General features: G+C 38.1%; 1 protein-coding gene across 2 annotated transcripts in view; it reads left to right on the top strand.

Moving 5' to 3' along the window:
- Positions 1 to 22,579, top strand: part of ppfia3 (PTPRF interacting protein alpha 3) — a 38,027-nt gene that overhangs the window by 9,167 nt on the left and 6,281 nt on the right. The window contains exons 3-27 of one of the 2 annotated variants that reach the window (XM_079629649.1): positions 2,652 to 2,753; positions 4,603 to 4,767; positions 5,170 to 5,244; positions 5,342 to 5,401; positions 5,478 to 5,606; positions 7,161 to 7,253; positions 8,080 to 8,132; positions 8,270 to 8,363; positions 10,313 to 10,447; positions 10,562 to 10,645; positions 11,878 to 12,009; positions 13,379 to 13,441; positions 13,541 to 13,620; positions 14,269 to 14,434; positions 14,526 to 14,716; positions 15,879 to 16,119; positions 16,201 to 16,334; positions 16,492 to 16,643; positions 18,209 to 18,302; positions 18,389 to 18,470; positions 18,653 to 18,853; positions 19,253 to 19,315; positions 19,983 to 20,009; positions 20,670 to 20,845; positions 21,084 to 21,181. In XM_079629649.1, the coding sequence (XP_079485775.1) occupies positions 2,652 to 2,753; positions 4,603 to 4,767; positions 5,170 to 5,244; positions 5,342 to 5,401; positions 5,478 to 5,606; positions 7,161 to 7,253; positions 8,080 to 8,132; positions 8,270 to 8,363; positions 10,313 to 10,447; positions 10,562 to 10,645; positions 11,878 to 12,009; positions 13,379 to 13,441; positions 13,541 to 13,620; positions 14,269 to 14,434; positions 14,526 to 14,716; positions 15,879 to 16,119; positions 16,201 to 16,334; positions 16,492 to 16,643; positions 18,209 to 18,302; positions 18,389 to 18,470; positions 18,653 to 18,853; positions 19,253 to 19,315; positions 19,983 to 20,009; positions 20,670 to 20,845; positions 21,084 to 21,181 (2,890 nt within the window). The remainder of the gene's footprint in view (positions 1 to 2,651; positions 2,754 to 4,602; positions 4,768 to 5,169; positions 5,245 to 5,341; positions 5,402 to 5,477; positions 5,607 to 7,160; positions 7,254 to 8,079; positions 8,133 to 8,269; positions 8,364 to 10,312; positions 10,448 to 10,561; positions 10,646 to 11,877; positions 12,010 to 13,378; positions 13,442 to 13,540; positions 13,621 to 14,268; positions 14,435 to 14,525; positions 14,717 to 15,878; positions 16,120 to 16,200; positions 16,335 to 16,491; positions 16,644 to 18,208; positions 18,303 to 18,388; positions 18,471 to 18,652; positions 18,854 to 19,252; positions 19,316 to 19,982; positions 20,010 to 20,669; positions 20,846 to 21,083; positions 21,182 to 22,579) is intronic. The other variant, XM_079629650.1, reaches the window with a different exon arrangement.

Here is a 22,579-nt window from a genome sequence, read left to right as displayed (position 1 = left end):
GAAATAAGCAGACTCATATTCAGAGCAGTGATACATTAAGCAGAGTTCAGTCGGTGCATCCCATCAGTGTTGGGCGTATGAGGAAAAAAAGAAGAAAATCGAGACATACTGAAAAAAAGGATGTAAATCTATTGTTGAGGTCCTTTGTGTCAGTGGAACTGTTGTGGGAGTCTGAATGAGAGAAAGAAATAAGGCAGGACATTATCACGCAATTGTGTTTGGCATACTTGTGCCAAACATAATTCTAGTCCAATCTCAGCAAGGTACATTTCCAGAATGCCAAAGTCCTATGGGCCCACTGAGTTACCATCTGTGTACCACGATACCACTCCTAAGCTTAGCCCCCCTACTCCTCCTTTTCCTTTCCTCTCCTCATTCTTGATCCAGCTTCTTTCCCCTATTTTTGCTTGTTGGCAGAAAGTGAGGCAGTTAGATATAGACGGGATGGATGGAGACATGACCCACCAAATACATTCATCATGAAGGAAAGGGAACACGATTGGCCGATTTGAGCTCAGAAGGAACATGCGACATGATTGGTCTAGAATTGGGCTTTGCTCGGTAAATGCCTTTTGATTGGGGTTTGGGTTGCATTGCAGAGGGAATGTGTTTGCTTAGAAAGATTTGGCTCAGATTTACTTTTGTTTATGTCCAAAGACTTGCTGACTTGATTGAACAGGATTTGATTCACTTTTAGGTTAAGTTATTGGTGCTTCTTTACTTACGAACGTTTGCCATGTCATCTCGCATGCATATTTCAACATCGTCTAATAAAAATCCCAATATTTTCTGCGTATTGAAGTAAACAAATACACAAAGTACATACTTCCACGTGCACGTGGCGATTCTATCTCCGTAAGACAGGGAAGGCGTGTCATGTGTGATTCCTGATGAAGGCACCCGGTCACATATATAGGTAGCTAGAAAAAAGATGGTGTGGCTTTAGGCTCGCAGTGGCAGCCATGTGAGGCCATATGTCATCTTACACAACATGGTGCTATGAAGACCTTACACCCGAGAGTTGCTCATCGGAGTGTTCAGAATGTGGACTTTGTCATCTGTTCACACAGAAGCAAAAAAGTAACAGACTCTGATTCAGTCTCACATGTACGCAAACAAGATTTGGCTGTACGATTCCAAGATTTTTGCAATTTATGAAACCAGCCTCTGTTACAAATCAACAGCCTTAGTTAGACAACCGAACCGATGAAATGACACTGGGCTGTCAATAAATGAAATTGTTTAATGTTGATAGTTTGTGGTTAATCTCATGTTTTTTAGGTCAATGCATTAACACATTCAGTTGTTGTGATCGGCAAGTTGTTTGCAGAATATATGCACATAGAAAAAGAGCAGGTTAAAGAGATCAATAAATGCAACACTGCTCGTACACATGAGGATATAACAAAAACACATAACTGCGACAAAACACAAGGGAAGTGCAAAGAAACGGGTCAATAATTGAATAATCTTTTCTACACTTTTGTAACAAAGAATTCTTGCTGCTGTCGTCTGATGGTTACTATTTCCTATCTGGATTGGTTTATTCACATTAATTACATGTATAGATATATAAACTATACTATTAAATAGGTCAAGTATTTAATAAACTATTTAAAAAATGTAATGTAAAGCAGTGGTTCTCAAACTTGTTTGACCTGCGGGCCCCCCATATAGGCCAAGATAATTCCTCTATCATTTCTGTATCATTTCTGCTACTTGTTTTCAAACCTTTCGTTATTAACCAAAACTGGAAGCTGAATGAATTAAACATGATTCTGTGATTCAAGATTCTGATTCTGTGTTTTAAGAAAAATAATAGTTATTGAGGTGGAAAAGGAAGTACGATTTTAGTTGCAAGTTTTTTTTTTTTTTTGCATTTTGATCTCAAATTTCATCCCATGAGATTCACATCTCACTGCCTGAACTGTTTGGTTCATTTGCTTTATTACATGCCAAACTGGCCTTAAACGAACAAAAAAAAGTCTGTGTTTGTAGCAAAAAAACGCCTGTATTTGGAAAACAGTGGGCGAAAAGTACCCAGATGACCTGCTATTTCCTGTGAGATTCTGAAGTGTGCATGCGATGGACACTTTACTATCCCATGAGGCCACGGGAGAGGATTTATGAATGGAAGTGAAGCGACGCAACTGATGCTGGTGGATCACATGACTGTAACAACATGAGTGATATATAGTATGTCTGAATTTCATTCATACTATATAGAACACAGGCCTACTTTTTTAATGGTTGTCAAATGTAGTACCTGCTCAGACAGTGTGCGATTTCAGACACACTCTTACATCTGGTGAAGTCACCGAATCAGAGAAGACCTTGCCAGATCGAGAAAGTGCATTTCACTTGTGTGAGAGCAGTAATGCCTCAGATGGTCAGTGCATCGTGGGTGGTCCGTGGGCAGGCTGTCTGAAGCCCAGACACAGTGGACACATGTATATGGTGTATGTGTTTATTTCTACATTATGTGTGTGTGGTTTGACTTTGAGTGATCTGTAAATACGGTATATTTCAAGCTGACCACAGCACTGGATACACACACACTCTGGATTATTTGTGTTGATTGTAAAGAGCCTGTAAAGATCAGAACAGAGCTCATTTTCTGTTGTTGTGTGTGTGTGTTTGTGTGTGAGCAGGAGTTTGCGGTGTTGACCAAAGAGCTGAATGTATGTCGGGAGCAGCTGCTGGAGAGAGAAGAGGAGATTGCTGAGCTCAAGGCGGAGAGGAACAACACACGGGTCAGTAACCCCATAACCATAATATGTGTGTGTGAAACAGACATTATATCCTCTTTATATCACGTGTTTGTGTTTGTGGTTTTCTGTTTAGGGTGTTTGTTTTTGATGAAATGTTTTGGCTGGGGTGCAATATCCTACTCTTGCTGGGACGTTTCCACCCAGGAGGCAAGGGAGGCATTTTTTAAGTGCCTCTTAAAAAATGGAAAATAATCCACTGTAGAAAAAAATAAAACAATGCAAATATTGCAAAATATTCCATTAAAAAGTGTATAAATAATCAAAATGTTGGCACTGTCCAACAGCATCATGAGCGGTTAAAGTTTCGACGCAGCGTCTCTCTTGCCTCCCCTGAGCCCATTGAGTTTTAATGTTTCTTATGGTGGTTAGTTTTGGGATAAATGTAAAAAGGAGGAGAAATATACTTTGTTTTAATAAATACAACAATAATTTCTCTGTTAATGTAAAAATACAAAGTAGAATTGCTTTTTTTGTTGTTGTTTCAATTTATCTTAAAGGGTTAGTTCACCCAAAAATGAAATGATGGTTGTGTACCTTAAAGTCTTGGCTACAGAAAAGCTACTGAATATTTTTACCATTATTGCCCAGGACAAAACATTCACTTCACAAGTAGACCTTTTGTACACAAATAGCAATATTAAAGGGTTAGTTCACCCAAAAATTAAATTCCTGTCATTAATTACTCACCCTCATGTCGTTCCAAACCCGTATGACCTTCGTTAATCGAACACAGATTAAGATATTTTTGATAAAATCTGAGAGCTTTCTGACCCTTCCATAGACTGCAATGTTATTCAAGGCCCAGAAAGGTAGTAAAGACTTCGTTAAAATAGTCCATGTGACTACAGTGGTTCAACCTTAATGTGAAGCGATGAGAATACTACATCTTTATTCAACAATTTCTTCTTGTCTTTGTCAGTCTCTGACACTGTTCACCTGGTAAACACAGTGCAGCGCTTCCGGATTCTACGTCAGAACACTGTCTTAGTATTGGCCGTATCCTGCGTCAGCATCTCACACACGTGTCTTGGCACTCATGTGAACAGCATCAGAGACTGACATGGAAGAGAAGAAATTGTTGTAACAATGTTGTTATTTTTTGGGGGGTTTGCGCACAAAAAGTACTCTCGTCGCTTCTTAACATTAAGGTTGAACCCCTGTAGTCACATGGACTATTTTAACAATGTCTTCACTATCTTTCTGGGCCTTGAATAACGTTGCAGTCTATGGAGGGACAGAAAGCTCTCAGACTCTTTGGGTTTGGAACGACATGAGGGTGAGTAATTAATGACGGAAATTTCATTTTTGGGTGAACTAACCCTTTGATATTGCTGTTGTGTACAAAAGGTCTACTTGTGAAGTGAATGTTTTGTCCTGGCCTGGGCAATAATGGTAAAAATATGTAGTAGCTTTTCTGTAGCCAAGACTTTAACACACATTCACACTACCATTCAAAAGGGTTTTTTTTTTGGGGGGGGGGGGGGGGGGGGGGGGGACAAATTAATACTTTTTTCAGCAAGAATGAATTTAAATGAATCTAAAGTGACAGAAACGACTTTATAATGTTACAAAATATATATATTTCAAAGAAATTCTTTTTTTTTTTTTACTTTATTAATCAAAGAATCCTGAAAAAAGTATTACGATTAAATACATTAATTACATTTTAAAATATATTAGAATTAAAATATATTTTGAATGGTAGTGTATGTGACTCTCCTAATCTGATCCTACCCTAGGAAATGTTCACAATAATAACAAATGGGTAATAACTACTCCCCATCTCCCCAATCGAAACTGAGTTTCTCTGTTTCTTTCCCGTGCCATCTAGCTCCTGCTGGAGCATCTGGAGTGTCTGGTGTCTCGTCACGAGCGTTCTCTGAGGATGACTGTGGTGAAGAGGCAGGCTCAGTCTCCTGCTGGAGTCTCCAGCGAGGTGGAGGTGCTCAAGGCCCTCAAGTCCCTGTTCGAACACCACAAAGCCCTGGATGAAAAGGTCAGCTCCCCTTCCCTACTCTGTCCTGTCCTACACCATGTTGGCATGACGATTAATCCAGACATCTGAATTTTAGTTTCTGTTTTCACTGTTTTGTGCTGGTTAGTCTTGCCTATGATGAAAACACATTGGCCTGAAGCTCCAAATATGACCAAAAGCACCATAAAAGTATCACAAAAGTAGCCCACATGACTAATGTACTGTATTTAAAGACTTCAAAAGCCATAGCTATAAATGAAGCAGGTGAACATGCTCAGATTACACTTTACAAACATTTTAAGGCCGATATTAATGTGTAAACAGCTAGACTTCTATAGAATAACTGTGTCTCTTCAAAGAGGGGATTGTTTTTGGACAGGTTCTCACTGTTGATTCATTGTCTTTTGTTATTCTCTCCCTCAGGTGCGTGAGAGATTGCGTGTGGCTTTAGAGAGAGTCGCCGTTCTAGAGGAAGAGCTGGAATCGTCCACAAATGAGGTGAGCATCATACTATCGCGATATATGTTTGTACCCCCTTTTCTCTCTGTATGTGGCACGCTGGTCTTGCATGCTTAGATTTGTTCGTTATGCTTAGGTACATTCTTTACGGGATCAGATTAAAAGGAGAGAGCGGGGTTTGGACAATGGAAAGGAGGTGAGTCACAACTGTTTGAATCTTGTACTGAATCTTTTCACTGTTCTTTTCCTCATGTTCTCTGTTTTTCACACAGCGGCTCCCGAACGGCCCCTCCTCCATCTTGGATGATGGCGAGATCGACAGACAGAGAGAGGGAGAGATAGAGAGACAGAGAGCAGAGCTTTCACAGTTAAAAGAAAGACTGGCGCTCATGTGCAGACAGGTGAGTGTTGCACTGCTGCCTACAGCGGAAGCATTTTAAGGCATCATTGTAGGCACAATCCTGAGATGACAAAACGATTCAAAAGGAAGCCCAATTCTTGCCAAATTTATCCAAATTCTAAGGCAACATCACATGTATCCTTCACAGAGAAGGGAATTTCATAAGGCTCTGAGATGTCCAACCTACTCAAAAACACTGGCCAGGAGGTTCCTAGTAATATGGAAGACATTGACTATCTGGTTCAGGTGTGTTTAATTGGGGTTGGAGCTAAATTATGCAGGAAGCAGGATTGGATATCTCTGCCATAATGCATTGCATCAAGCTGGGCAAAAAATAATTCCAAGATGGCAGACAAGGCGAGATAATTAGAATTATTCAGTGCCATTTATTTGTTTTATTATATATTTTATGCATAATTTTTTATAAATTACTATATCTTGTATACATATTTCATGAAAAAAATATTATGTTTTTGAAATAAGTCTCTTATGCTTCATGGCTGCATGTATTTGATCAAACATACAGTAAAAACAATAATATTGAATATATTATTAGAATTTAAAATTACTTTTCTTTTAATTATATTTTAAAATGTAATTTATTCCTGTGATGTCAAAGCTGAATTTTCGACTTCCAGTTTTTCAGTGTCACATGACCCTTCAGAAATCATTCTAATATGATGATTTGATGCCCAAGAAACATTTCTGATTATTATCAAAGTTGAAAACAGTTGTGCTGCTTAATAATTTGTTGAAACTGTAATACAATTTCTTCAGGATTCTTTGAATAGAAATTTCAAAAGAACAGCATTTATTTAAAATAGAAATATTTTGTTATAAAAGTCTTTACTGTCACTTTTGATCAATGTAATTCATTGTTGCTGTATTAAAGTATTATTAAAGTATTCTAAAAAAAAAAGAATTATTACTGACCCCATTATCTTGAATGGAAGTGTATGTGTGCTATGCACTTTATTTCTTATTAGAGTATTACAACATGCTAACGGCAACTCTACGGAAATATAAATTATGTGAAAATAAAGTGCACTATTAGTGTGATGTGCAGAGGTCCTCACTGTGAAGAGCATTTCAACTCCGCAACTTATGAGGATCTGTGATGGTTTGGACACTGCCTTTGAAGGGAGTTAAGCTTTGGAACAGAGCTTGTAAGTGTATGTGTGTGATGGAGATATAATGTTCACAGACACAGGAAGGAAATACGGGACAGACGGGGTGGGAGAAGACCTACAGTCTTCACGCTCTGAGAACTGACACATTTTGGATGCGAAGGTTCCAGTTAGCCTGGCATTCCTATGGTTGCCATAGAGATGCAGGATCAGAGGAGATGCTGAGCGAAAGACGGTGTCACATTCTGCTGCCCTCTGGTGGCTGTGCACTGCATTCCAAGATTGCAAAAGACAAAAAAAAAAACACACACGAAACGACAGAGGGAGATACGGCTACTGGAATGCATCCAAGTTTCATTGGCTCGTTTCTGTGTTTGCATGCGTTCATGCGCACAAGTTAACGTCTGAGCCTTGTCTCCCATGTGCAGGTTGGAGAGATCGAGGAGCAGCTCACTACCGCCAGGAGGGAATTAGCTAAATCTGAGGAAGCCAATCAGAAGCTTCAGAGGGACGTGAAAGAGGTGGGTCGGAGGTTAAGTTCTCGAGAGAACTTCAAAAAAAAAAAAAAAAAGAGCCCTGTGTCACGCAACCATAGTTTTTCTGTCATCCTGCCTCCCTTCCCATTTGGAAGGGTTTCCTGCCGTGACGCAGTGATTAATTGTCGGTAAAGTGCTCTAGTTTTTGATGGGTGTGCCTGTCAGCCAAAGCAAGATCAATCAAACTGCCAACAAAATAATCAGCTGTCTATCTGACATTCCTCATGCAAGAAGTCTAATTTTCTGTATAATAGAAGCATGCCGTACTCTCCTGCGGTAACAATGACTTGCCAACTTGGCAACAGCGCTTGTTTCATGTCACCGACTCGCTAGTCATGGAATTTTCCAAATTTGTCGGTTGCTACCGTGCTGGTTTGGCGTCCTATTTAAACTGGATGCCTTTGCTTTGAGCAGATCTTGTTGCTTGTAATCTGCATCGACTGGCATAAAGTACAGTCTCGATAGTGGAGAATGACATTTTTTTTCTCAGTTCCCTAGACACTTTGCCTTTCGTCCTTTTTGCTACACTTGTCTTTCATCGCCTCTTCCTCCTCCCTCATTACAATTATGTAATATTTTATACAGGTTTTTTGTTTCACAATAACTGTTTATAGTCAGCTCCGTTTGAGGTAAACAGTTACTGTAGAACTGCTGTCTAGACAGAGCCCCAACCATAATAATGTTACTGAATGGTCTGATTGAAATCGTTTAGTGTGTGTGTTTATTTCTGCAATCTGTTAAATTTATGTATTTATTTTTTTTGACATATTCTCTCTTTTATCTCACATTTTGTCCACCCCCTCAACCTCAGGCGCTGTGTCAAAGAGAGGACATGGAGGAAAGAATCACCACCTTAGAGCGCAGGTAAACTAGACCAGATCTCACTGCTGAGTTTTAGTGGGAATTAGCTCAGTCCGCACGTTCAAAAGACACAGATAGAGTCGCAGTTTTGATTTATCAAGCGCCCTGCAGATCCTCACCGTGTGTGTTTTTGTCTGTAGGTACCTCAGTGCCCAGAGGGAGGCAACCTCTCTCCATGACATCAAAGACAAGCTGGAGAACGAGCTTGCCAGCAAAGAGTCTTTATACAGACAGGTACAAAAGAAAATCATGTACAGACACACATGAAAGGTGTAACTATTGAAGGAACATTTAACACAGCGTGTTCATCTTCAGTCTCTGGAGGGTTATTCTCAAGAAATGGCACCAATTGTGCCGGTAGATTTTGTTGTGTTTTTATTTCTTTTGAAAAGGTTTTTTTTTTTCTTTTTATCTGTGAAGAAATATTTCAGATTTGAACACCTCAGGCTATCAGGGCTATAACCATCCACTATAGGGGGGTCATGCTCCCTCCAATATTCAGGTTATTCATTTACAAGTAGGGCTTGATTTTTGTTACTAATCACAATGTCAAGCTAGGATTTTTCCCATAAAATTATTCAAGCTTGACAAGGCCAACTTCATTCTCTGATTCTTTGTTTTTATAGGGGAAAAAAAGCATATACAGTACTGTGAAAGCTTTATGTTTTTATTTCAATAAAAGCTAAATTTAGAGATTTTAATTTAAAGGTTTATATTAAATATAAATTATAGTACAGTTCAACAGTATCTCTATACTACAGTATGCCTGTGATGGAGAGTCTGAGACATTTGGATCCATTTGCAGTAATTTTATTGAAAGACACAATGTAGCAAAGAGACAAGGCATACTAGGAACAGGCAAGGGAGATCCAGGAATCAGAGTGGTTACCAGGCGCGGGTCAGGGCAGGCAGAGAACGTTCGTGAAGGATCCTTGGAAATACAGGCTGGGGTCGGAGAACCAGGAATACTTGGGAAGATATAGAGATCGCTTGGAAATGAACGCCGTGGCAGAAACAAGACTTCGCAATGAAGGTGAGTTGGGAGCGTGCATATAAAGGGAGCTGAGAGAGTCAGAGTGAGAACAGGTGCGCTGATGATGGGATGGGACAGGGCTGGTTGATAATGAGTGTGAGGAGGTGGAAAATGGGAAGTGCAGTCCTAGTATTCAGGGGAAAGTGATCTGATGCCGCCAGAGGGAGGCGATAGAGGTCGCTCCGTGACAATGCCTTACAGTATACACTTTAATATTATAGGCTGTAGGCTATATATTGTAGGCTATATTTTCATTTAAAATTCAATGGTTATGAATGAACATGCAAATTAATCAATATTTTGATGTAAAAAATTTTTTTTTAAATGTATTTATTTAAAATAAGTTTTTTTTATTTTCACAGATTTTCACAACGATCACACGTTTTCTAAACTATGGCAATCTTGACATTTATTTTGTACTTTTATAAATAAATCTGTTTCTTATCTGTCTTTCATTCCATGATCTATCCATATAAACAAGCTTATACCATTTGCTAGCGTTCAAAAACTGACTTCAGATTTATAATAATTGAATGAATAAAGGTTTGGATTAATTTCTATTATTATTATTTTTTGCATCTGGTTAAAGTTAATTCCAAATCTTTATATTCGTTAAAAGCCTTTCTCTGTCAAATCGTGAACATTGGCAACACTATATTCATAATGAATAGAGATGTACTGTAGATTTAGACATTCTTAGCAATGAAACCCCAAATCAGTGTCAATGTAATTTAAATCTAAGTGAATTTATTTTGTTGTTTTAAAGGTTTGTGGTTTGAGGTCTGTAATTGTGGATACAAGAATTTAGAATCAGGTTCCAGGCTCTGTGATATGTCTAGACTTGTTGGTTTCACGTAACATACAGTATGTCTTTGCCTTTCGTACTTATCTAAATGATCACTAGTTATAGATCTCCTTACATTTGTTTACCTGATTTATTTTTGTTCATAACCTTTATTATTTTCATTTGGTTCTTTGGTGGCTTCATTAGTGACCTTGTGAGATTTTAAGAGAAGTTCCATTGTGTTTTTACCAGGTCTCCACCATAAACAAAACACTTTTTCCCCCCTGAAGAGAACGTGTTCCTTATGGTGTTCTTTATTGTCTCTGTCTCATTGTTCTGTCTCTTCTCATCCCTCGGTATCCTCAGAGTGAAGAGAAGAACAGGCAGCTCCAGGAGCGTCTGGACGATGCTAAACAGAAGCTGCAGCAAACCCTCCAGAGGGCCGAGACGCTGCCCGAGATCGAGGCTCAGCTCGCCCAGAGGGTGGCGGCACTCAACAAGGTGTGTGCTGTCAGGTTCAGATCTGTTTGTCTCTTTGTGGTCATGTGCTATTAACTCATTTCAAATGGAGAACAGTTGTGTTAAAATGTTATTTATCCTTGCTCTGTTGTTTAGGCTGAGGAGCGTCACGGCAACTTTGAGGAGCGACTGAGACAGTTGGAGGCACAACTGGAAGAGAAGAATCAGGAGCTACAGAGGGTGACTCATCCTCTCTTTTTATGTTTGTTCAGCATGTGCGTTTTTTTTTACTACGGATGATCTTTTAGAGTAACAAAAAAGAAATGCATCATTAAAAAATTTAAATGCAAGTTACAAATATTGAGTTAAAGTTTGTAAAATGTATATTTTGCTTGATTCACAAACATTACATCAACATTAGTTTCTAAGGGTGTGTTCACACAGGTTTGGTTTAGATTATTACAAACTCTGATGCGATTGCTCTGTTAGTTTGGTTAATTTGAGTTAATGTAAAAACTTCCATCTAAAATCCTGGTGCGCACCAAGCAAGCGAACCGAGACTCACCGCTGAAACATGAATGCAACATGGACCAAAGACATCTAATCAAACCAAAAATGGGACGTGATGCCACAAGATGCGATGGTTTTTCTTGTCATTGTCACGATGTTTCCCATTACAGTTCGGTACAGGCGTCAGAACTGCCATCTCCTTGCAGCAGAACTTCTTTGTGTGTGTAATTGAGGAATTCCTGCCACTGTTTTTTTTTTTACACATTTTATAAGCTCTTTGTGAGAATACCATCATATGTACGTACATACAACTATCGCATTTAGCCCAGCAGCACACAGCATTGTTTGGGATGTTCGGTAAGTTCTGTAGTAAAGTGTGCGTAAAGCTGTTCTTTGTTTTGTATCTTTAGGTTAGCTGTTAAAAATGACCAGGACTAGCGAAAGCGAACCAGGACTAAATGTATAATTTTGTTTGTTTGAACCAAGAAAATCAAACTACAAGTGTGAATACACCCAAAATGAGCTAACACCTACAACCTGTTTTTTTTTTAAATAATACATGAACAAGTTGCATTAAAAACATACAAATATTTAAATACATTTTTATTTAAAATACATAGAAAAAAACATTAGATTAATTTGGAGTATATGAAACCAATTTCATAAGTAGACTAGAATTGAGTATTGTACATATTGCTCACATTTTAAGCATTTGATTTCACATCTTTACTTTCTAAAAAACAAGTGCTTTTTCCATTATTTAAGCGGATCCCCCGTCTGATGGGATGTGTGACTTTAACAAGAACCAGTTGTATAATAATCTAAATAGTGTTAGTCTTGGATCTCTCGTCTCTCATCACTCATATTTTATACACTGTTAGTCAATATATACTCAATATTCATCATCCTTCTCCTTTCTCTGTTCATCACTTTTCCCTCTCTTTTTCTCTCCCTGCCTTCAGGCGAGGCAGAGGGAGCGGATGAACGACGAACACAACAAGCGTCTCTCTGACACGGTGGACAAGCTTCTGTCTGAGTCCAATGAGAGACTTCAGCTGCACCTGAAGGAGAGAATGGCTGCCCTGGAGGAGAAGGTATGATCCTCCACCATTTCAGATTTGATTTCTTTGTCAACGCCGCATACACGTAGAGAAAGCAGAAAAATCGCCTTGACATGTCACCACGTCTTTGATGTTTTCCTCAAAATCCAGATGTTGCCTCAATTATGTTTGTGCCTAATAGGAGTTTCAGGCTTCCTTTTTGTGTCCTCCCTCATAATTCCAGCACGAAAGCAGGTGTTCAATGCGTTTCTCATCAGAAAATCAGTGATGAATGGCCAAACCGTAATTTGAGCTTAATGTCAGAAACAGAAGACACGTTTCTGAACACAAAAAACATGACTAGATTGGTGTAGGAATGTGCAGAAGTGCATATTTTCAAAATCCACTTGTGGGATGCCTGAACAAATACTGTAGTTAACTAATCGGTCTCGAGGAAGTATAAGTAGGCTGTTTCTGGTTCCTCTGAACACAATTGGGTGTGTTTGTAAGCGGGCATTTTCTGGTGTTCAAAAACAGATTGAAGATGGGATGTCTCCAGATGCATTTTTAAAAGTTAGGAAAATTATTCTTACCTCAACATACTGTCTCAAAAACACAAGGTGCCCAGGTTTCCCAAGATTTTGGAAAACCTGGAAATATTTCATAAGCACGATTTTCATGAATTATCATGAATTTAGAAATCATAATTGCCAATGTAATTTCTTTCTATTGTTTTTTTTTCTTCTTCTTGTTGTGCTCTGTTTTAAAATATTTATAAGTAATTATTTTTATGTGAGTGATCTTTTATTTTGAAAAATCCTTTTCCAGGTGTCACACAAGACTAATTGTAATGGAAAATGTCAAATACTGTAATTACTAGATGGCAACCCGGACGTTCTTCTCAGAGCAGTTCACATCCTTGGAATTGGAACAATGCATTTCTATAGCAACACTTTTAATGTAATTTGAGTAATCAATAGATAGAAGCACAATACAATAAGTACAAATTGTTATACAAATGCATTATAGTTTATTAGATAGTTATCCACCTCTGTGCTAACTACATTAAATGGTATTGCATGTTTTTTTGTTTATTTTCAGATTACTCTTTACTGAGACATGCTTAATAGTCAATTATACAAATTATTAAACAGAAATATTATGAGATAACTACATAGCTACAATTTACTGCCGAAGCTGCTACCATTTTCAGAGTCACAGTCAATGAGTATAATGACGAGTTCAATGAGGATGTGAAAGCTTTATACAAGTCGAAATATTGTAATTATTGTAATGCCGACATGACATGGACACACCTTAACTGTGGCACTGTCATGGGTTTGATTCCCAAACATGCAAAATACTTTAGATAAAGATGTCTGAGAGTTAAATGAATGTAAGAGCCTGTTCAAATGTTTTACAGAACGCTCTCTCCGAGGAGCTCGCTAACATGAAGAAGATCCAAGATGATCTCTTAGCGAACAAGGTACATTCCTAAACTTTAATGCTGAAAAAAAACGTTCTGTTCACTTGACCTGTATTTATATGGCTACATTATCAGATAATGATGTCTTATTCCTTCCAGGATCAGCTGATTGCAGAGCTGGAGAGGCTTCAGCTAGAGCTGGACCAGCTGAGAGGAAGATCTGGTTCCTCTTACTCACGGTAAGACACATAACATTTCTGCTGTCCTCTATTAAAAGATCATTTATGACAATTTAGGAGGTATTTAGGAGATTTATTTGATCATATTTATTCTAAAGTTGACATGAAGTGTCATTCGCAATCCATTTTACTTCATATACAAATTCAAAAGTTTGGTGCCAGTAATTTTTTTTTCTTTTTGAAAGAAATGAATACTTTTATTGAGCAAGGATATAAAACAAAAAGTGACGGTAAAGATAAATGCTTCAAATAAATGCTGCTCTTTTGAACTTTCTCTTCATCAATAATATTTAGCAGCATAACTCTTTTCAACACTGATAATAATAAGAAATACTACTGCAGCAGCAAATCAATATATTAGAATGAATGAAGGATCATGTTTTACTGAAGACTGGAGTAATGATGCTGAAAATACAGCTTTTCATCACAGGAATATATTGCGTTTTAAAATATATTCAAAGAGAAATCTCACAGACCCCAAACTTTTGAACGATGGCGTATTTATGAGTAAAACGGTATTTAGTGAGGAAAATTATGATTTTATCCATAAGGATTCATGTTGATTGTGAAGTGAAAGTGGGCATTATCCCATAAACGGGCAACATTTCATGTTAACTCTAACCATGACCTCCACTGTTTCTTTATTAGGTCTCTGCCAGGAAGTGCTCTGGAGCTGAGGTACTCCCAAGGAGGAGGGTCACTTCCTGCTGGCTCCACCACCCACCTAGATCATTATGGAAACACAGGCACAGGAGGAGTGGTCAGACGGGCTCATCGTGGACGTTGGGGTGGTGCGAGGGAGGATACTAGCAAAGTGAGAACATCTTTGTTTGGACTTGCTAATAGGTGAATAAAATTGCTCGATATGAATTAAACAGGTCATTTATTGCCTTTCTCTTCTGCAGTACAGCGACTGGGACACTGGAGCTTTGCCAGGCCCTGGGTTTAGGGACGTGGAGGACAGGTGTTCTGATGATGAAGATGATCGCGAGACGCTCTTCGGCTCAGAGCTGCTCTCACCAAGCGGCCAGACAGATGTGCAGACTCTCGCTATTATGTTGCAGGAGCAGCTGGAGGCCATCAACAAAGAGATTAAGTGAGTTTACTCGAAACGGAGGGACCTGGAGGCCGCTTTGAAAAATCTAACTAAAATAGAGAAATGGAGAGCGCTCTGAAAGGGAGGTTAATTGGAAAGAGCAGGAGGGAGGCTCAATAAGGAGGTTTATGGTAGGGACCATCAGTACATTAAATGTATTATATTTTCAAAATTGACTAGTTGGCGGGTTGCTTGAACTCTGTCTTAAGAAAACACTGTCAGTTTTGAGTTCACCTGACCCCGATTGGAAATGTCTGGGGTTGGTAAGATGTTTTAATGTTTTTGAAATAAGTCTCTTATGTTCACCAAGGCTGCATTTATTTGATTTAATTACAAAAATACAGTAAAAACAGTGACATTGTGAAATATTATTACAATTTAAAATTAGTATTTTCTATTTTAATTTATATTCAAATGTAACTTATTCATGTGATGTCAAAGCTGAATTTTCTGAAAGCTGAAGTGTCACTAATATGCTGATTTGTTGCTCAAGAAACATTTCTTATTCTTATTTAATGTTGAAATTTATGATGCTTAATATAATTGTGGAAAGTGTGATAATTTTTTTCAGTATTATTTGATAAACAGAAATCTTTTTAACATTATAAAAGTACTGCCACTTTAGTACTGCCACATCCCTGCTGAATTAAAGCATTAATTAAAAAAAGAATGACCTCAAATTTTATATTTATTTGAATAAACTAGTTAGCACTAACTGACTAGTAGATTGTTGGACAACTAGTCAAATAGTAAATCACCACACCAAAATGTGATTTATTTCTTTTCATTTCGATCTCTCTCTTTAGGTTTAAAACTTTTGTAAAACTAGGTTTTAACTTTAAAAAAAAAAAAATTATTGAATGCCTAAAATTTTTAAATTGGAGCCAAACGTGTTTTCAAAATGCATTAATATTAAATTTTGTATGAAGGGAATACAGCACTTAGATTTAAGATAAATTGGTACTTTTTGCTCCCTTAATGGAATTTAAGAGTTTATAAGCTTCCAATTGTTCAATCATATACATGTGATCCCAAGGCATTTCAAATAAAAAATGAAAATATGATGGCAATTTCCATTTAAGTGGTCTTTGAAAACTCTTTAATTTAGCTTCATGAAACCTGCAGAAGCCCTCGTCTTACCCACCTGTCATATTTTCTTCAGGCTGATTCAGGAAGAGAAGGAAAGCACAGAGCTTCGTGCTGAAGAAATTGAGAGTAGAGTCAGCAGTGTGGCTCTGGATGGCCCTCCCATTCCCCCGACCTCTCTGGGACGGGACAGCACAGGACGTGGCTTCATCCCCCCGTCCCTCACATCCTCCACCCTGGCATCGCCCTCTCCACCCAGCTCCGGGCACTCCACTCCCCGCCTACCCCACTCCCCAGCACGCGAGACAGACAGACAGGTAGGAGCATATGTGAAGTACTGCATCGCACAATGAATAAACATGTGCAAACAGCTGACTCTATACCATTCTACCCATCAGAACAACAAAGATGACGACAGGTCCCTAGCCCTTTTGGACTCCACCCCTCCTCCCACCCCTCGTGCACTGCGACTGGACAGGATGACGCACACTCACCCTGGTGCAATGTTGGATGACAGTCGTGAGTTCCGAAGGTGCGTTAATCGCCCTGGCCCGAAATCAATCCATGCATAGGAATGACATTCTTTTTCTTTTCTTTTTTTGCAATGTGCAAAACATCTTTCCCGTCACACTTCAGTCTTAATATCCTTGTATAAGTGACCTTTCCCTGTCTCTCTCTGTGGACTCCAGCCTCTCAGCTGATGGCAGTAGCTCAAACAGCAGCCAGGACTCCCTCCACAAGGCCAGCAAAAAGAAAAGCATCAAGTCTTCCATCGGCCGGCTCTTTGGGAAGAAAGATAAGGTCCGAATGGGTCAGCCTGGACGTGAGTCAGCATCTCTGGGTGAGTCTAACCAAAAAAAACTGCAAAATCTACAAAAAAAAAAAAACACACAAAAAAATGCTTGACAATTTTTTTTTCAAATAGCAGCACTGCACAAAATCAGAGTGATATCCTTAAACTATCAGGAAATGTTCCTTAAAGGCCCCCAATTAAATTGTTGAATTATTTCCTACATATCAAAGTTGGGACATATCAACGGGCTTATTGCCTTTTAAAGTAACAAATAACAAATTGAACATGATTTGCTATAGGCCGTATGTAGCCCCGCCCCTTTTCAGCGCTGCACTTGTTGTCTTTTGTCTTTTTCGATCTTATTTATGAATGAACGGCTCGTTTTAAAATCTTCCCGGGTCTACTGACATTTGTTAAGACATCTGCTTTAAACATTACAATGCTCATGATAGCTTTAGTTAACTCTACAATAAGTAAATCCACGTCACCTGCTAATTTCTTCTTGACAGCGATGCCATAGAAATATACAGAGCAACCGCAAAAACTGAAGTTAAAAGATAATATTCTAAAGATGCCTGCGCGCTTGTTTGTCTGGCACATAAGGTCTATATGCTAGTTTGCTTTAACATCAGTGGGAGGGCATTCTATAGAGCACGTGATTGGACACAAATCTGTGTAGTACAACATAAGTCATCAATATTCTTGGTACATTCTCCTGGAATACAAAAACTGTACGTTGTATTTAAGTACACTAGTGTTCAAAAGCTTGTGGAGTGGTCATTTTTTAAAAATGTTTTTGACAGAAGTCTCCAATTTATTGCTCTCCAATGCTACATTTATTGGTACAGTAAAAACAGTAATATTGTGAAATATTATTACAATTTAATAACTGTTCTATTGTAATATGTTGTAAAATGTGTTGGCAAAGATGAATTTTCAACATCATTACTCCAATCTTCAGTGTCACATGATCCTTCAGACACAGACAGTATCAGTCTAATATGCTGATTTGATGCTCAAAAAACATTTCTGATAATTATCAATGTTGAAATCAGTTGAGCCGCTTCATATTTTTTGTGGAAGATTTTTTTTCCTAGGATTCTTTGTTGAATAGAAAGTTCAAACTAACAGCATTTATTTGAAATATAAATACTTTCTTAACATTATTATAAACGTCGATACTGTCATTTTTTATCTATTTAATGTATTCTTGTTGAATTTATAAAAAAAAAAACTTTTAAAAACGGAGCCGAAACTTTTAAATGGGTGTGTATATCGGCTAAAAGTGAATTTTAATACTGTCCCCTAGGTAGCTTCAAAGCTAACAGACATAAACTAAAACTCCAATGTTGATTTTTAAAGGAATGTTCTGATTTCCAAAAAATCTCTATATACATTTTAATTAAATTTTATTCTATATCAATGCAATGGAACTTACATTGGAAATCTATGGGACACTGATAATCGCTTCAGGATAAACTGACCTGAAAGGGATTTCTGTGGTAATTGACCATTTGATGTTCCTTTAATGGCCATTAAAGTGTTTAAAAACAACTGTTTAGTCAGTCCTGTTCACTTGATTGTCACCCTTAACATCTCTGTGTCTCCTGTAGCCTCGACCCCCTCAGATGACCTGGGCTCTGTGGATCCCCTCGGACTCACTAAGATGGCCGGTCCGGTGGACAAAGACCGTCGCAGCAAGAAGAAGTAATTTTACCAGCACGATGAGTAGCTTCCTTCACACTCTGTATCTGATTATTTGTACTGAAGGAACATCCCTCACTTTCTTTTAGACATGAGCTGTTGGAGGAGGCATGCCGACAGGGGCTACCCTTTGCATCCTGGGATGGACCCACTGTTGTCTCCTGGCTGGAAGTATGGCTCCATATCTAAATGTTGCAATGGATAAAAAGGGGGCTTGTTTCGTTTTATATTGATATTATGTTTGAAAATTTGGCATTATCATCTACTTCCATTCTGTGTTACTTTGATGCCCTGTTTAGTTTTATACTTTCCTAAAGATCACCCCTCTCTCTCTCTCTCTCCCTCTCTCTCAGCTGTGGGTGGGCATGCCGGCGTGGTACGTGGCAGCATGTCGTGCTAACGTGAAGAGTGGAGCCATCATGGCTAACCTGTCAGACACAGAGATCCAGAGAGAGATCGGCATCAGTAACCCTCTGCACCGCCTCAAACTGAGACTGGCCATTCAAGAGATGGTGTCTCTGACCAGTCCCTCGGCCCCGGCCAGCACACGCTCCGTACGCTTAAATGCACCATCAAATAATTACTATTATTTTATACAATTTCAGCGGGTTTCAAAAGCTGAGACCACAAATGAAAAATTAAGGAAATAGTTCATCCAAAAATTTAAAATGTATTATCATTTACCGCCCGATGTATATGACCGTCTTTACATACAAAGTATATACAAATAATTAGTGATTAAATAAATAGTGTAGAATCTTAAATATGTTAAATTAATTTGATATCATAACGTTTATTAGTTTAAAAATGTTCAAAAGATTTTTAGATTTTGAATCCCATATCTTCAATGTTGTCTCAGACTCTTTTCACCCCACTTTAATATAACAAATCTAATAAATAGTAATCCTGATAACTTTATGTGTGGTTTGTGTTGTTTTCTTTTCGTCCCACAGTCAACCAGTAACGTGTGGATGACCCATGCTGAGATGGAGTCCCTGACTGCAGCAACCAAACCAGTTAGTAGCCACACTTTTTGTATTTTAATTAATGTTGCTCTGACTAGGTTACTATTTTGGGAGAAGTAGATGTAACAATGTTGAAGTAATCAATTATACAAGTACATTTCAGAAAGCAATGGATTTGGACACAAAACCTCTTACCCCACCATTGATGCACTTCTGACACAGCTTTTTCCTGTGATACTTTATTGGAACTGATATTCAGTTTTTTGTTCTGTATTAATTTGACCACCCTGCTTTTTTCATCAGTTTTTTTAACTGTACATTTCATCTAGATAAAATGAAACGCCACAAGTGTGGGATTGTAAAGCGCTCTGCCTCCTAGTGGACAGTATGAGAGGCGGCATGCGGAGAGAGTGGAGTGATCGGACATGTGTTGATGCGTCTCTCTCTTTCTCTCTCCCCCTCTGTGTGTCTGGCTAGGCTGTAGCGTTGAACATCCTCAACTTTCCCTCTTTTTTCTGTTTCAGTGTGAACTGCTTCCAACTAATGACCCGGTCACTAACAAACTGTTCCTCCCTTTGTACCTCTCTTCCTGCTTTCCCTCTTCATTCTTCTTCCCTCTTCCTGTCCATCGATGTGTCTTTCCTTCTGCCCCTCTGCTGTGTTCCTTATCTCCTCTTCCTCACCTCTCTCCTATCATGCTATCACCTCCGCACACAAGGAGCTGAAAGAGATTAGCTGGGATCAGGTGAGGAACGTCAATACATCCATTAAACACTTACTAAACTGATGGTGCCATCAGATGGTTGAGGCTAAAGCCTAAATGACACAAATGTAGTATTTACAATTGTACATTTTAAATAATACATTTATTATATAATAGTTATTTATTTTTTCATTAAACGTTACATTTTCATTACAAAATGTGTACTAATAGATGTAATAGCATTAATAGCTTTTAATGCCTGTTATAGTTCTATTATTTAATATTATAGTATGTATTTAATATATCATTTTTGTTTAATTTTTGTAATTTTGTTAAGTGCTTTTGTCATTTTCTATTATTTTTTTGTTTCAATATATCTTTAGTTTTAGTTATTTTATTCTTCTTTATTTCAGTTACTGAAAACAATTTCAAATATGTTTTGTTGTAGTTGTAGTTAAAACACTGTTTTATGCTAGGCATAAAAATCCATGTGCATGATAAAATTAAATTAAGATATAGTGCTGATTCAATAAGGCAAGTGACAGTTTCATAAACTGGCCCAAACCTTTATTGTTAACCACTGAAGTTTGGATTTGTAGGCATCAAATACACATTGCAATGAATGAACTGAAATACAACTGTGAAATCTAAAGTGCGTTTGTAATGTTTTTTTGTTTGTTTTTTGGCCTTCCTCTGTGGTAGATCCTGGCCTATGGAGATATGAACCATGAGTGGGTGGGCAATGATTGGCTGCCCAGTCTGGGTTTGCCCCAGTACAGAAGCTACTTCATGGAGTCACTGGTGGACGCCCGCATGTTGGACCATCTGACCAAGAAAGAGCTGCGTGGGCAGCTGAAAATGGTGGACAGTTTCCACAGGTGTTTTCTCTCTCCCTCTCCCCATCTGTTAAATGCTGCCGCACACTTCATTATTCCTTCTCTTTATCATCCTTACTCTCATGCCAACCAATTTTTTTCTTGGTGCAGGTGTGTGTCTTAGGGCCTTTCCTAATCTAATGTGCCTGGGGTCTTGTAACACTTTGTCAGGGTGGAATGACCTGATTAATTTAGATAGCCCGTGACCTCCAATCACCCTTGTGACCTTTTGACCCCACAGGGTGAGCATGCATTATGGAATTATGTGCCTGAAGCGCCTCAATTATGACCGCAAGGAGCTGGAGAGGAGGAGAGATGAGAGCCAACACCAGAATAAAGGTTATTATTTTTTATCTGTTCCTTTATCTCTCTTTCTTGCTAACTGTTGCTAACACAGATGCCCAACATGGAGTACAAAGGTGGTCTTTTCCAGGGTTGCACATGATGCTGGTCCCTAGCATGCTGATGTCCGTAACACACTTTTAACACTATTGTAGCTTGTAATGATTTATTGTTACACTATTGTAGCTTGTAATGATTTATTAAGTATACATTTTTTCATATATACTACCACTCAAATGTTTTGGTTCTGTAAGATTAAAAAAAAATAAAGTAATACTTTTATTTGCAAAGATGCATAAATTGATGAAAAATTACATTAAAGACATTTATAATGTTACAAAAGATTTCTATTTTAAATAAATGCTGTTCTCTCTCTATTTATCAAAATAATCCTGAGAAAAATACATTATGGTTTCCACAAAAATATTAAGCAGCAGAACTGTTTTCAGCATTGATAATAATAAGAAATGTTTCTTGAGCAGCAAATGAGCATATTGAATGATTTCTGAAGGATCATGTGACACTGAAGACTGTGGTAATGACTCTGACAATTCAGCTTGACCGTCACAGGAATACAATTGTAATAATATTTCACAATATTATTATTTTAACTGTATTTTTGGTCAAATGAATGCAGCCTCTGTGAGAAACAGAGATTTGTTTTAAAAAAATCATACTGACCCCAAACTTTTGAATGGTAATGTACATTTTTTAATCTTTCCATTACACTAACTACACTGTAGTTCATGCAGGAAGACGGTCCTTCATCAACTAGTTTTAACAGATCGTCCAGCAAAGTTTTGCAGCATGGGTTATATTGATCCACCAGCTAGACCAGTTCTAAACCGGCATAAACTAGCCTGACAGAGCATCGAAATCCATGTTGGTCTTAGCTGGTCTAGCAAGAATTTCAGGACATTTTCTGGTTGTTTTCCAAGTTATGTTTTGGGTTTTATCATGTTAATCTTTTGCTTTGCATCATCAATCAAATCATACAGCAGAACAGTCTGATAAACACAATGTACAAAAGGGAAAAAGCAACAACAGTCACCCGTGGAATGTACAGTTCATCAAAACATTGGACAGTGAATGAGAACATGGCAGAGAGAGAGGAAGGGTGTTTACACAGTGCATTTGTTAATAATAACATACATTACCAGTAATGACGTCTGGAAAGCATTGAGCGGCTCAACCTTCCATTATGCACAGGATTCAACGACACAATAGAGATTTTACATTTGAAGAGCAACTGATCAAAGCTCAATGCACAGATCGCATTATTAATCTCACAGTTTTGAGTTGCTTTAAAGGTGCCACTACCGCCTCATTCAGTACCTTGATTAGAAACAGATGCCTTTGCTGATCTAGAAGTTATTCATCGCATAGCAACACAGA

The sequence above is a fragment of the Phoxinus phoxinus genome (assembly GCF_949152265.1).
Source record: "Phoxinus phoxinus genome assembly, chromosome: 1".
Classification (NCBI taxonomy): Eukaryota; Metazoa; Chordata; class Actinopteri; order Cypriniformes; family Leuciscidae; genus Phoxinus; species Phoxinus phoxinus.
Note: the sequence above shows the minus strand (reverse complement) of the source record. Positions and strands in the feature narration are given on the sequence as shown.